The sequence below is a fragment of the Chiloscyllium plagiosum genome, chromosome 13, assembly GCF_004010195.1.
Source record: "Chiloscyllium plagiosum isolate BGI_BamShark_2017 chromosome 13, ASM401019v2, whole genome shotgun sequence".
Taxonomy (NCBI): domain Eukaryota; kingdom Metazoa; phylum Chordata; class Chondrichthyes; order Orectolobiformes; family Hemiscylliidae; genus Chiloscyllium; species Chiloscyllium plagiosum.
In genome coordinates, this window is record NC_057722.1 from 9,677,011 (window position 1) to 9,693,026 (window position 16,016).

Here is a 16,016-nt window from a genome sequence, read left to right on the forward strand (position 1 = left end):
TGGGGAGCGAGGTTATTTGAAATTGGAGAATTCAATGTCATGTCCTCTGGGCTGTAGGCTGCCCAGGCGGAAGATGAGGGGTTGTTCCACCAACTTGCGATCTGATTTTTTGCTCTGGCAATGGAGGAGGCCAAAGATGGTCATGCTGGAAAGGGAATGGGAGGAGGAATTAAAGTGGACGGTGACTGGGAGATCCGGTCATCCCCTGAGGGCCAAGCTGAGGTGCTTGGCGAAACGTACCCTTAGTTTATCTTTGGTCTCCCTGATGTAGACAAGAGCTGAAAATGTGTTGCTGGAAAAGCGCAGCAGGTCAGGCAGCATCAAAGGAACAGGAGAATCGACGTTTCGGGCATGAGCCCTTCAATGATGTAGAGAAGACCAACCAGGAGTGTTTATGGAGCTTTAAGTGTTTCTGCTGTACCTTCATCTATGTATGTACTGTTGTCTCTTGGAGATACGCAACATAGCTGTATGGAATCCAATGTTGTTTGATTGGCTGATAATAGTTGAGGAGTTGCAGGCAGTTTCCTCTCATTAAAATTCACTTTGAATTGCTTCTGAGGAACGTTTTGCTGAAATATAAGTTCTGTTTAACTGTTTGAGTGAACAGAACTAAATTGCTTGCACGGACACAAACTGTTTGGGTTACAAAGTAAAACCCTCAGACCTGGAAAAGCATCCAATGAGTTATGGGTTTTGCCGTCAGCAGTAGATGTTGCATGGAGCAGTGTTAATCAATGATTTCAAAATTGCTTGGCCAAAAGGCAGTTGGTTTGCATCCTGTGGGAGTTAAGTGACCAGGTCTCCGAGGGTGGACTTGGGAGGACAAAGCAGCTAACATTGGGATAAAGAGCAGTGCAGATAAACAGCAATCAGTTGTACATCAGTTGTACAAGTGTAAAGTTATTAACATCTTCTACAGGATAGGAGTAACTAAAATTCTGGGGGTTTTTTCTCTTTCTTGGAAACAGTCGCCTCTGTAGCAGTTTGTGCCATAACAATTTAGTACTCGAATCTCATCAGATGTGGCATGAGGCATTGATCATCTGCCTGAAACTGACTTCCGAGAAGCTTCTGGAAGATAGCTGCTAAGTCCAATCACACAATTATCGTAGTCATCTTTGTCAGGCCATTTGTTTCATTTTTTTTTAACCAGCACTAATAGAAATGTACTAAAGGTATTGATTTGTAATCTGTTTGCGAAAGTTGTGAGCCATGCTAGTTTTTTTTCTGACTCTTCAAGCAAGGAGGTTGATGGAAACACTAGATCATGGGATAGCATGCATGTTTTCATGTTTCTGAGGTTGAGCAATGAATGGGAGAAGTCATTTAGATGTGCTCAGAGTTATTACTTCTGTTGTAGGGAAAGAATTTTTTCATTTACAACGATGTTTTCATTTCCAATGGACTACAATGTCTTGTACTGGGAAAGCTTTGTTTAAGTCATGAACTTTGACCTAGAAGCAGTCAGGAGTAACTGTAATTATACTCAAAAATAATAATCTAACCTAAGCATGTTTGAAAAGGACTCACATATTTGCATAAATTTTAAAAGTGATATTTTGTCATTTTCATAATCCATTTATCCTGGCAGCTCTTGACATGGAAGCAGTACATACAGGGAGTCATGTGACCAGACACAAAGAAGTGATGCAGAAGAGAAGAGAAAAGAGGAGGAACATTTCCAAAAGCTGTGTGTGTGAGATACAGGTGGACAGAGCCAAAATCTGAGATAAGATTAGGCAAGACATTGTAAACTCGGAGAATTTTGCTGCTGCTGCTGAGTTTTGCCACAGTCAAAAAGACCATTTAATAGCCAACTAAAGGAGTCTCTGGTAAAACCATGCCATCAAGACTGTTGTGTACCTATCCAAGGAAGTTTCTATGGTTTCCCGAAATATAGGGCGAAAGTGAGGACTGCAGATGCTGGAGATCAGAGTCAAGATTAGAGTGGTGCTGGAAAAGCACAGCAGATCAGGCAGCATCCAAAGGAGAAGGAAAATTGACGTTTTGGGCAGTAGCCCTTCATCAGGAATACAGGCAATTTCCCAAAATACAGCTGCCTGTCAACTTAACCAAATTGATGTTTGGGAAACTGACAGATCCGACATATCAGAAGCCAAGTTAAAAAACTGTGGACTTGCATATGGCACCGCAAGTCTGCAAAGAGTGATGCGGATGGTTGTGTAAGATCTTTGTGGTATTGATTACTTAAAATTTTATTTGAAATATATATGTCAAATATTCATGTTTCATTTGCATTGTTACAATTCGTGATAAAATAAAAATGACAAAAAGTGAATCCTATTAATATTTTCTTCATCTGATGGGTCATTCAGTAAATGTGGTTATTTAGGTTTACAGTTCCAAAAAGGGGAATATAACAATTAAATTCAGTATAGGACATGTTACTGCTAGATCCCAAAGTTTTTAAACTCACAGTTATATGGAAAGTGCAGATACTGTTGTTATGCCACCCAATGTGTTTTTTCTTTTTTTGCAGAGTGAGAGTTTTCACAGAGCTAGGGAGGAGAATGACCTCCTTATGTTATTGCTAGTGGTTATGGTTGACAGAGGAATGTTGATGAAGAGAGCGGGAGGACCTCCCTGTACTTCCTCAAAAGATACGGTGGGATCTTAGAAATCTGAACAAACTTTAACAGTTGATTTGAAAGATGGCATTTCTGATCACCCTCCTGAGGTGTCAGCTTAGATTCTGTGCCCGAGTCCCTAGAGTAACAATTAGTGAGCCCAGAAGTGAATTTGCCACTATGTACCCTGAGTGGGCGTGTGTTAATGTACAATATACTTACCAGATAATATTGGAATGGAAGCTGAGAATGAAAGGGAACAGACAGAAATTCAGTGGCTGTATAAATTTCGAATATTTCTACAAACATGCAACTTGGGCTGTAACTGAAATCTAAGATGAGTCTCAGCTGGTAGGTGAAAAACGGGACCCCAGGGGCAGGCAAAAGCGCACACTGGCACAGTCAATTCCAGATAAACACCAGTCTCAATCCAACAGCTGTGCATCAAAACCACTTCCCACTCATTGCCATCAAGCAGTCCCAAGGAGCCAAGTACAACATTTCAGCAGAAATAGGCAAGCAGAAAACGGTAAAATATAAAAACCACCTGCAGTGAGGTGTCACCCCGTACAGAATAGCACTGGCCTGAGCTAGTGTTTCAAATAATGGGGCTCAAACCTTCAAGTCGGAAAGCTCCATAGCTGACCAAGAACTGGGCTGGAGCCCAGATTCCGGAAGTCTCACCTCTGAGCCCGGCATCGACTGTCTTCACCTGAAGTGAATGGGAATAGGAATATTCTTGCCCGCCCATGCATAACGGATGCTGCTGCACTTGTAAAAGCACAACTGCATCCAAGGAGAAGCAATTTTCATTCCTGGGATTTTCAAAAGACAACTTGTAGCTTTAAACATTTGAAGAAAATGTTTCAACTCAGCAGAGTTCTTTGGAGAGGGGAAAAAGTCAGCAAGGCCATTTGGACACTGTCCTTTCACACTCTGGGACTGGTTGGGACAGTGGGTCAGACACTGACCTTTCACACTCTGGGACTGACTGGGACAGTGGGTCAGACACCGACCTTTCACACTCTGGGACTGGTTGGGACAGTGGGTCAGACACTGACCTTTCACACTCTGGGACTGGTTGGGACAGTGAGTCAGATACTGTTCTTTCACACTCTGGGACTGGCTGAGACAGTGGGTCAGACACTGTCCTTTCACACTCTGGGACTAGTTGGGACAGTGGGTCAGACACTGTTCTTTCACACTCAGGGACTGGCTGGGACAGTGGGTCGGACACTGTCCTTTCATCCTCTGGGAATGAATGGGACAGTGGGTCAGACACTGTCCTTTCATACTCTGGGACTGGTTGGGACAGTGGGTCAGACACTGACCTTTCACACTCTGGGACTGGTTGGGACAGTGGGTCAGATACTGTTCTTTCACACTCTGGGACTGGCTGGGACAGTGGGTCAGACACTGTCCTTTCACACTCTGGGAATGAATGGGACAGTGGGTCAGACACTGACCTTTCACACTCTGGGACTGGTTGGGACAGTGGGTCAGACACTGTCCTTTCATGCTCTGGGACTGGCTGGGACAGTGGGTCAGACACTGTCCTTTCACACTCTAGGACTGGCTGGGACAGTGGGTCAGACACTGTCCTTTCATGCTCTGGGAATGAATGGGACAGTGGGTCAGACACTGTCCTTTCACACTCTGGGACTGACTGGGACAGTGGGTCAGACACTGCCCTTTCACACTCTGGGACTGACTGGGACAGTGGACCAGACACTGTCCTTTCACACTCTGGGACTGACTAGGACAGTGGGTCAGACACTGTCTTTCACACTCTGGGACTGACTGGGACAGTGGGTCAGACACTGTCCTTTCACATTCTGGGACTGGCTGGGACAGTGGGTCAGACACTGTCCTTTCATACTCTGGGAATGAATGGGACAGTGGGTCAGACACTGTCCTTTCACACTCTGGGACTACTGGGACAGCGGGTCAGACACTGTCCTTTCACACTCTGGGACTGACTGGGACAGTGGACCAGACACTGTCCTTTCACACTCTGGGACTGACTGGGACAGTGGGTCAGACACTGTCTTTCACACTCTGGGACTGACTGGGACAGTGGGTCAGACACTGTCCTTTCACTCTGGGACTACCGGGACAGCGGGTCAGACACTGTCCTTTCATGCTCTGGGACTGACTGGGACAGTGGGTCAGATACTGTCCTTTCACACTCAGGGACTGACTGGGACAGTGGGTCAGACACTGTCCTTTCACACTCTGGGACTGACTGGGACAGTGGGTCAGACACTGTCCTTTCACACTCTGGGACTACTGGGACAGCGGGTCAGACACTGTCCTTTCATGCTCTGGGACTGACTGGGCCAGTGGATCAGACACTGTCCTTTCACACTCTGGGACTACTGGGACAGCGGGTCAGACACTGTCCTTTCATGCTCTGGGACTGACTGGGACAGTGGATCAGACACTGTCCTTTCACACTCTGGGACTGACTGGGACAGTGGGTCAGACACTGTCCTTTCACACTCTGGGACTGACTGGGACAGTGGGTCAGACACTGTCCTTTCACACTCTGGGACTGGCTGGGACAGTGGGTCAGACACTGTCTTTCACACTCTGGGACAGTGGGTCAGACACTGTCCTTTCACACTCTGGGACTGACTGGGACAGTGGGTCAGACACTGTCCTTTCACACTCTGGGACAGTGGGTCAGACACTGTCCTTTCATACTCTGGGATTGACTGGGATGTTGGTTCACATTAGCCTTGCATTGGTGACAATTCAGATTTGGGTTTTTGGATAATACTTCTCAGTTCTCTTTTACTTTGCTACTACTCAGAGGATTCAAAGCTTCCCGTGAGAATGAGATTTGGTTGTGTAAATCTAGGTTCTGAAAGGACTTGGGCATATAGAGGCGGACTGCCTCAAAATTAGTATTAAGCTCTTGGTAAGTTACTACTCCTGCTAAGAGGACACAGAAGAAATGCATACTGATGCAAGAGTTGATCATCGGAGGTTGACAATGAAGTAACAAGTGTAGTTGGCGCTTAACCTCGTAAGTTCTCACTCTCTACCATGAGCTAAGCAGTTTTCATTTTACTGGAACATGTCCAAGTTTCCTTCGCTAAAACCCCTTATCTGGGAAGTACGAACCTCATTCGTGAAACATTCTCCTCTGCTTTTTCTCCAGTGTGTTTAAGATAGTGGGTTACTCCACCACAAGAGATTGGAAACACAACAAGCTAAGGATCAGGACTCCGTATCACTGATCTGCGAGAGTTCCAGCTACTGATGACAAAAATAAAGAATAAATGTTGCTCACCTCTGCTGCTCCTCCTCTAGGCGAATGAGGGTAGTCTCCAGTTCAGTGCTGTGCTCATACTCTGTTCTCCTCAAGCGAGTTTCCACTGCCTCTACATGGCTCTGTAACTGAATTTAACGGCAGTGCCCAACAACAGTGATAAGAACGTCTGGATTTGGGAATGGTGCTATTGACATGACTGAGAATGGAAGCAGCAAGAGGAGCCCTGATGCCACCTCAAGCCACAGTCATAATTCACATCTAGTCCAAGTGTTGTGCCTCATCTCACTATATTACAGCTGACATTCCTTACTAGACTCCAGGTTCGGCTTCTTTGCACGAGCGACTGAAGTTGTCTGTCTGTCGATCCATTGAGGATCGCTCTAAGTCAGGCCCTAGTACAGATTGCATACATTGAGATTTTTGAATCATCACTAGGGAAGACCAGCTGAGCTAGTTTCCCTTTGCCTTCTTCACAGTCTTTGGATGCTGACTCCTGCAAACAAGGTCAAAAAGCCCATTTCTCCTGACGATGAGGAAATGGGTGCATTGGATGCTTTGCAAGGCAATGGTTCTAAAAAGGTTCAGTGTTGGAGACTGCATTAGGCACTACCCAATCTGATAATGTCACAGACTTAGGGGGAGAACCAGGAAGTGTAGCTGTAGTCCATAAAATGTGGAGCTGGAAAAATCACAGCATGTCAAGCAGCATCAGAGGAGCAGAGAGTCAAAGTTTTGGGCATAGGCCCTTCATCAGACTCCTGGTGAAGGGTCCTGCCTGAAACATCGACTCTCCTGCTCCTCTGATGCTGCTTGACTCGCTGTGATTTTGTCTGACTTTCCAGCATCTGCAGTCCTCACTAGCTTCAAGTCTAGCTCCAGGTCTTGATGTGGTCAGACTTGTCATCTGGGGCTCTAGTTAGTATTAAATAATTATGCCCAGATGTAGCGATTGCCATCATTCAGTGAACTATATCCTATTGATAAAATAAGGGCCTCTTCTTGTTCCGATTCACTAGCGGTTTATCATCCACCATTATTAACTGAATAGGTCCCGAGACCTAATATGGAAGTGAGGATCAGTGGCAGCATTTTACAGCAAACACAACTGGCCCAGGTTGATGCTGTAACAGATGACAGTTTATGTGTGGGCGGCACGGTGGCACAGTGGTTAGCACTGCTGCCTCGCAGCGCCAGAGACCCGGGTTCAATTCCCGACTCAGGCGACTGACTGTGTGGAGTTTGCACGTTCTCCCCGTGTCTGCGTGGGTTTCCTCCGGGTGCTCCGGTTTCCTCCCACAGTCACAAAGATGTGCAGGTTAGGTGAATTGGTCATACTAAATTGCCCATAGTGTTAGGTAAGGGGTAAATGTAGGGGTATGGGTGGGTTTCGCTTCGGCGGGTCGGTGTGGACTTGGTTGGGCCGAAGGGCCTGTTTCCACACTGTAATCTAATCTAATCTAATGTCAGTGCCCGTGAATGAAAACCGCTTATTATTACAATTCCCTCACACCCTACTTTTGCAATCTTGTCCAGCATTAGTTGTTTGGTCTCCAAGTGCATCTCCCTTGACCTAAGTCTTTGGGTCCTGAAACTTATTCAACAGAAATCCCCTCCATAATCATTTCACCTTAGCTATATTTCCAACTTGTCTTTAAAAACTATCAGGCTGCCTTTACTTGTGCTTTCAGTTACCTTACATCTTTACTTGATGATAAGAACATAAAGTCATAAAAAATAACAACAAGACTCGGCTGTTCATCCCATTGAATTATGGAGCAGGATGAAAACGATCATGGATGATTTGACTGCAATCTTAACTCCAATTTTCCACCTACACCCGTCGCCTTCAACTCCCTTGTCAATCAAAACCCTGTCTGATTCAGCTATGAATACATTAAATGATCCAGCCTCCACTGCGCTCTGTCAGAGAGAAATCCGCACACTAACAATCCTGGGAGAACAAAGTTAATACAATATAGGAGATCCTATATTTTTAAGCTGTTTCCAGTGGATCTAGAATACTACACGAGTGAGTATCTCCTCAGCACGTCCCTTAACAAGTCTTCTCAAAATCTTTTATGTTTCAATAAGGTCGCCTCATTATAAACTTCCGAGTATAAAAAGAAGCCTTCATTCCATGAATCAGCCTAGTGAACAGATTCAGAAGTTTTTCCAGTGCAAATATAACCTTCCTTAAGGAAGGAGATGAAAAGTGTGTGCGATATTCTAGGTTCAGCTTGATCAGTGCCTTGACAAGCCTGGAAAAACGCACTGTCATCCATCATTCTGCAGTCCTTTTCCCCTTTAAACATTATTCTGACATTTTTTGTTTTCCCCTCCAAAATGAATAACGCTTTTTCCCACATTATACTCCATCCACCTAAATATTAAACATACCTATACAATATATCCCTTTGTTGACTCCTTGTATTCTCCTTGCAATTGCTTTCCAAAATATTTTTGTATCAGCAGCAGATTTGGCTACAACATAATTAGTCCCTTCAACAATTCTGCAATCTCTATTTATATCTTGGATGAACATCCTTGCACTGATCCTTGCAGCACTCCATTAGTTAGAGTTTGTCATCATAAAAATGACACATTTTTCCCTACTGCTTCCAGTAAGTTAACAATCTTCTATTAGTGCCGAAATATTACCTGCATTACTGAGGACTTCTTTCATGCAGTAAAGTGGAATTTGACTTGATGTCTTTTTGAATTCTAACTGCACAACATCTGCTGGTTTGTTCATCCTGTTTGTTACCCCCTCAAAAGATCTCCAATAAGCATGCAGCTCACACTGAAGCAGCTACTGAAGTTCACGATATCAATAATGAAGTGTAAAAGAAATTTGCCGATATCAGACCAACTTTATGCTAAGCTGAAAAATCCCTCTATATTTTAAGTGCAGCAACACAGTTGAATAGATTGCAACAAAGCTGGGCGGAATGGGAAAGATGCAGCAAAAACATTTTCCACACGGGCTGGGCTAAACAAATAAGACAGGCACCTGTAGAGCTACTAGAGGGCTTCCATCTGGAACTGAACTGAGGTGGATCTGCTAACTAACCCACTCAACATGAGTGATGCACTGGTACATGATCTAGCAGACCAGGAAAGGGAGTCTGTATCACACAAGAGATGTGCAGCCGAAACTAAAAAAGGACTTCACTTGGTTCATAACCACAATGTTTTGTAGCCAGGGTGAATTTAAAACTCAGACTCATCACCACACATACAGTGACCAGCTCAGTTAGAAGAGAAATCATTATAAACTTTGGAAATATACATACTGAGAAAGAACCAAAAAGAAGACCAAAATGGAAACCAAAATAACTACGGACGCTCAAAATCAGAAACAAAAACAGAAATTGCTGGAAAAGCTCAGCTGGTTCACAGCATCTGTAGAGACAAAGCAGAATTAATGGTTCAGGTTCAGAACTGAGGAAGGATCACTGGTCTCAAAGTATTAATTCTGATTTTCTTTCCACAAATGCTATCAGACCTGCTGAGCTTTTCCAGCAATTTTTGATTGTGTGTGTGCGTGTGTGTAAAAGAACTATCTTTCTTTTTCTTATTCCATTCTTTTGTTTCTTGCACTTGAAGCCCTGCTCACTATCTCACTTCTTTTGCCCATCCCTCTTTTATACTATTTGTTCAGCTCACTCTTCCTCTCTGCCACATCGCGCACTCTGTTTGTCAGCCGTTCGCACTCTCGGTCTCTACTATCACATGAAAAGGCCAAACTAAACGATCCAACCCAAGTGGCTTGGACTGAGTGATTCATACCCACCGAGATTTTCTGCTGTTCCAACTCAGAGGTCTTCTCAAGCATCTGCTGTTCCAGCTCACCACATCTTTTCTTGTATTGCAGAACCTGAAAGGAGCAAGGCAAGGAATTCACCTTAGATCTCTGCACCTTTTGACAATGAAACTTTATGTAAATCATAACTGCCAAGCAATGAATATTAAATTTGAATCATCTTATGGAGTACAATGACTATCAGTGACAGCATGGAACTGTAATGTAACAGAAGGCAGATTTCAGGAAGGGAGAGGAGAATGGGAGAAAATTCTAGAACAAAGATCAATCTGCAAGGTATAATCCTTATTGGAAAATATGAGCTATTTTCTTTTGCTCTGTGATCTCACCAGCATGGATGGAGAGATTTTGCATCATTGTAGGAGCCTGGAAATTTATGCATGTCATATCGGTAACATCCCAATTAGACACTCCTCTTGAACAATCTCCACCACAGAATATGTGTCAGAAGTCTTTTCATGGTAAGGCTGATGTGGTGGGCACCATTCTGGGTTTCTAATACTTGCTCCCAAATGGATCAGGTACCTTACCGGAAAGATAAAGTTAGTCAATTGTTCTAAGTTTTCAATTACCCATGAGAGATTGGTGACTTGTTTGATTTAGTTTTATCACCCCATAAAACCAACTTTCCAACTCCAGCTGAAACATGGGACAAAAGAGACTGCATGGCACTGTTTCAATGAGGAGCAAGGGAGTTCTCCCTGTTGTCCTACAAATATTAAATCACTCAATGAACATTGGATTATCTGGTCATCATCACTTTGCTATTTGTGATATCATGCTGAGTGCAAATTGGTGGCCCTTCCTGTATTACAACAGCCACAACAATTCAAAAACAACTTCATTGGTTGTAAGAACTTTTAGAATGTCCTGAGATTGTGACAGGAGCTTTAGAAAGGCAAGTCATTCATTTCCCTCCCCATCCCCCTATTCCCCTCCACACAGTTCACTGCAAAACAGTTGTAGTTAAAACTTAAATTGGGCAAATGTTCAACTTTTATATAAAAAATCTTTGATTACTAAACTTTCATAAACACATAGTCTGATTGCCAAGAAACGTTGGACCAATCTTTCTGTAAATTGAAGATAAAAATAGCGAATTAACCAACCCACGTGTTCAGGCCCCTTAATCATTCATTCACTTAGCTTGCACGAGGAACAGGAAAACTGAAATGCACTCAATTATTAGATCTGAGCACGATTAGCCTTGTAACTGTGCTGCTGTGTCTCAATGACTTTTGCCTGGGGAATTGTTGGTGTTCGATATTCTGGCCATTAAAAGCTGGATAATCCGGAACATTCTTTGCTTGGATCAGTAGTTTGTGTGTTTTAACTATTATTCTTGGAGTAGGAATGCTGTGCAATGGGAAGTGGTTTGCCCTGTCAGTATTCTGTGTTTAGGTCAGATCTTGCTTGGACCACATCTGAGTTTATCTGGAGTCATCTGTCCAAACAAAATTTGGATCCAAGCATTACATTATTTGGCCCAAATCTTACAGCAGATTTAACTCTTCAAAAGACTTCAGCATGATTATCCTGAAAATGCCCTGCAAATTAGACTCTGGCCTTTTTACTGCACAGTGGTAGTGCAATCCAATTGTTGTTGACAGTTCTGCCTAAAAGTGTTCTATCAGACGTTTGAGTGGATATGGCTCTAAAGGACAGTACTGCCTTTAATTCAATATTAGTCACCAATGTTAATCAGATTCAACTTTCAGAAGGTTGTTGTGGGAAATGGAACAGTTGCCACAAGACATTGGCACAGTGGCATATTACTTGCAACCCACTTTATCTAACACTAGATACCTAAACCCGTAACTCTTCCACTTCACAGTCATTTTCCTCACCTGGAAGAGTGCATTTTTGGTTAGATCTCATCTACAAAGGAAGGCTTCGCTCAGAGCAGATGTTACATTCCCTATACCACTATTTTATCTGATCAAATATTGTGGATGTATCCTCTTCCTCCACTTCTATTTTTGGGATTTTTCTTTTGATAATTTGGTCCAAAACTAGCCTGGGACCCACTGTCAGATTTCATCTGCTTTACACTGAGCACTTCCTTATTAGGCAGGCCCAGTCCTGTACTCAGATGGATTAATTTTCAAAGATGACCTTGCTGGTGAGGAGCTAGCCTGTACTTCTACAGGTGAGGCTTTCTGCTAACAATGCAAAATGATATAATTATGTCTCGTGTTGTGCATTGAGATCCAGTTCTGTAATTGTCAACTCCCACCAATGTCTATCACATAGTAAGTAGCCTCTATTCATAGAAGTGATCCTCGGCTCTTCAACTGGGTTTTTGAAGTGCCAATTTCTTGCTTTTTCTCCATATCCTTGCACTCTATTCTTACCCAAATAATCATTCAAAGCTCTCTTGAATATCTCATTTAAGCATCATCACATTTCCAGGCAGTGTATCCCATAATCTAATTACTTGCTGCATGAAAATGTTTTTTATCCTCACCTAACATTTGCTCCTTTTACAAATTACCAAGTCTGTGCCCTTTGGTTATTGTTCCTTTTACGAGTGGGAAGAGTTTCTCCTGTCTACTCTGTCCAGCCTGTCCGCGACTTTGAAAACCTAAACCCAATTTCCTCTCAGCTTTTTTCTCCAAGGGAACAGTCTCAACTTCTTCAATTTGTCTTGGCCATTGAAATTTCTCTTCTCTGGAACCATTCTTGTAAAATTACTTCTGCATTCTCTCCAATACATTCACATCCATCAATTCCCATAATGTGGTATCCAGAACAGTACAAAACTCCAGCTGAGGTCAGGCAAGTGCCTTGTACAACGTCAACTTCACGTCCTTATCAAACAAGCTGAGGACACTGTCTGTGGTACTTACTGCTGTCTTTACCTGTCCTGCCACATTCAAAGATCTGCGCACATATACACTCAGGTCCCTTTGCTCCACAACCCCATACTTCATTGGATCAAGACAACTGGGGCTGCATTTGATGATGATGCAATTCCTGACATCAGGATGGGCTATCCTCATGGAACCACGCAAAGTAAATTCCTGTCATTCAGTTTAATGTACAGGGGAGGGAATGGCAGGACATCAGGTCAGAAATGACATTGGTTGGGAGTCATGCAATTCAGACAGACTACAACTCTTCAATGTGGCTGTCGAACTTTAAAGGGGAGACCAGTGTTTCAACCTCAAGAGCTTAAACCACAAAAACAATAGTTCACAAAGATAATAGTGGATGTTGAATCTGTCTCATTTGTTGCATCATGTCACCCAGATCGGAGATATGTCTTCAAGGGACATTCTCATGTTATCATCACCATATCTTGTACAATAATATAAAAGTCTCAGTCTCCATCTTACTGAGTCCTCTTGCAGCATGACACACTGAGGGAAACACACTAAAGTACACACAATATACATAGTTGAGTCCATGTGAGACAAGTGCTTGTGAATGTAGTGCACATAGATAGACAGCAGATGCATAACTAAAATTTATTGAATTCTTCAGTAATACATGACCCGTGGTCTCATTTGTATATTACAGAAGGTAATGTAAGTATCACACCATGACAATTGAAGATTATCAGCTATCATGCCGTATCACTTTATCGCTCACTTATAATATTTTGCTCTATGGTCAGATGCAAAGTAAGGAGAAATGCCAAAGACGTGGAAGGAGTTGGCCAACTTAGTCTCTAAAGAGTCTTAAAACTGTTCATCAGTGAGCAAATTAGGAGTAAGTATGTCAAATTCCAGAGATACATTAAGGAGAGTGGTCTAAAAGACAGCAGTATGGCTTAATTATAGAAAATAGGAATGTTTTTGGAGATTCCAAAGTGTGGGAGTGTTTAACTTAAAAAAAACTCCTATCTCCATATGCTCCATCAGCCTCCTAAACATTATTTCTCTAATCTCCTATCCCTTCATCACAGTGTTTGTGGCAAATATATCTCAATAGTGAATCCTTTATAAAACTCTACTTCTCTCAGACACCTCCATTTTTTAAAATCTGTAATTCTAACTTAATGCCTCCATAATATATCCATGTCGTATATTCTGGAAATCTATCTCCATGATATTCTCCTGCAGGGAACCTTTTTGAGAGCTTGGGCCAAATTTAGCTCGTGAGACTCGGAGCTCGTAACCACACTGATTCTTGTTTTTCCACAATCCCCTGTACAGTGCAGATTTATTTTGTTACGCAGTAAGGAGGTTATCCCCACGGAGCCTCAACCTGGATCTCAGCTTGTGGAAGCAGCACAAGAACTCATTGTTTGAGAGCAAACCGTAATCCCTGTTGAGTTGTGCCACAGCATCAGCTGGCGAGTTAATGAAGATTGCATTTGGATCAGACTGGATCAAGCTAGACAAAATCCAGATCAATTTGATTCCTTTTGAAAATAAGCAAAATTAAAATGTAGCGGTTGTTTATTGAACAATCAGGATTGTTTGAAATGTTTTCAGTTCTTTTAGGCATTTAAACCATTTTAACCTGGCCCCACCATGGCTTATCAGCTGACTAAAAGTAACCTCTTTTCATATCACGGGAGTCTTCTTTGCCAACAGGAGTCCAATCGCTGGCACTCACATCTGGCAGCTTCATTTTATAGTAATGAATACTTGGAACAATTTGAACCTTGGATCACAATGAAAAACATTTGAATTTTTGGATGGTTCCCTTTAGGATTCAGTACAAACTGACTTGAGAACTTAGGTAAAGTGTGTTTTGGAGAAACATGTAAGGAGGCTCTCAGAGAGACTGGGATTTTTGTCCTGAGCGACTACTAAGGGAAGACTTGATTAAAGAGTGTACAAATCAACAACTTCATACAGTAAAATGGGAATTAATCTTTTCCATTCAAGAGGCAGTGACTTTATAGAAGTTTATAAAATTATGAGGGGCATGGGATGGGATACATGGCTGGGCGGCACGGTGGCTCAGTGGTGAGCACTGCTGCCTTGCAGCACCAGGGACCCAGGTTTGATTCCCACCTCAGGCAACTGCCTGTGTGGAGTTTGCACATTCTCCCCGTGTCTGTGTGGATTTCCTTTCGGTGCTCCAGCTTCCTCCTACAATCCAAAGATGTGCAGATCAGGTGAATTGGCCATGCTAAATTGCCAAGTTATGGGTAAATATAGAGTGGATTATTCTTCAGAGGGTCAGTGTGGACTTGTTGGGCTGAAGGGCCTGTTTCCATTCTGTAGGGAATCTAATCTAAATAAACAAGGTCTTTTCTCTGGGGTGGGGGAGTCCAGAACTAGATGGCATAGGTTTAGGGTGAGAGGGGAAAGATTTGAAAGGGACCTAAGGGGCAACTTTTTCACGCAGAGGTGGTGCAAGTACAGAATGAGCTGCCAGAGGAACTGTTGGAGGTTGGTACAATTACAACATTTAAAAGGGGTATATGAATAGCAAAGGTTTACAGGGATATGGGCCAAGTGCTGGCAAATGGGATTAGATTAATTGAGTATATCTGGTCAACATAGATGAGTTTGACTGAAGCGTCTGTTTCCATGCTGTGCATTCCTATGACTCCTCTGACTGTAAGTCAGCAAACACGGGACACAGACTTAAGACACTTACTTAAAGGACCAGTGGGAAGATAAGAACTTTTTTTTATACAATGTGTTACTCCAATCTGGAATGCACTAAATCTGTTCTGCTATCCTTTCAAACAATGTTAATTTTTGAAAAGGAATTGCAGATTCACTTCAATACATATTTTTCAGCACTGTGGGGAGAAAATGGGAAATAGCTCTTACTGGAGCATTTTTTTGTTAAGAATTAAACTTTCTGGGAGCTCACATAGGCATTGTAGGGTGAATGGCCTCCAGTTGGACTGTATCATTCTATGAACCCACTAACTATATCACCCAATGACCAAATAACTCAGATGTCAATACTCAATTCCAACTACAATGACCATAGATCCCAAGCCCATACGAATACAACACTTTCTTGTTTTTGTCGGTGTCAAGTTTATCATTAATAGCCAAAGATTTGAGCAGTTGATAAAGAAGGTGTGCTGATCAGACCAATCATCCCTTGTGAAGAGAAGATACATTTTATCATAACTTTTCATCTTACACTCTTTTGGAAAACTTGCAAGAAATATCAGATTAAAGGGAAACAACGTTTAAACTGGACGGAGAAAAATGTTTATTGTTGGAGATGTTGCCATGGAGAATGCAGCAGTTAAGATGACTGTCAATTAAATGTTTTGTTAAATTTTTGACAGGCAAGTTAACTCTGACTATTCAAAGAATTGTCCAGAGGAATGAATGAGAGATTGGTTGTCCCCTGTTTTGTTGAGTGGAAATCGGTGCAGTGGGTATATACATAT

General features: G+C 42.6%; 1 protein-coding gene across 1 annotated transcript in view; it reads right to left on the minus strand.

Moving 5' to 3' along the window:
• Positions 1–16,016, minus strand: part of crocc2 (ciliary rootlet coiled-coil, rootletin family member 2) — a 296,277-nt gene that overhangs the window by 209,455 nt on the left and 70,806 nt on the right. The window contains exons 5-6 of the mRNA XM_043702904.1: positions 9,665–9,748; positions 5,890–5,996 (exon numbers count right to left, since the gene is read on the minus strand). Of these exons, the coding sequence (XP_043558839.1) occupies positions 5,890–5,996; positions 9,665–9,748 (191 nt within the window). The remainder of the gene's footprint in view (positions 1–5,889; positions 5,997–9,664; positions 9,749–16,016) is intronic.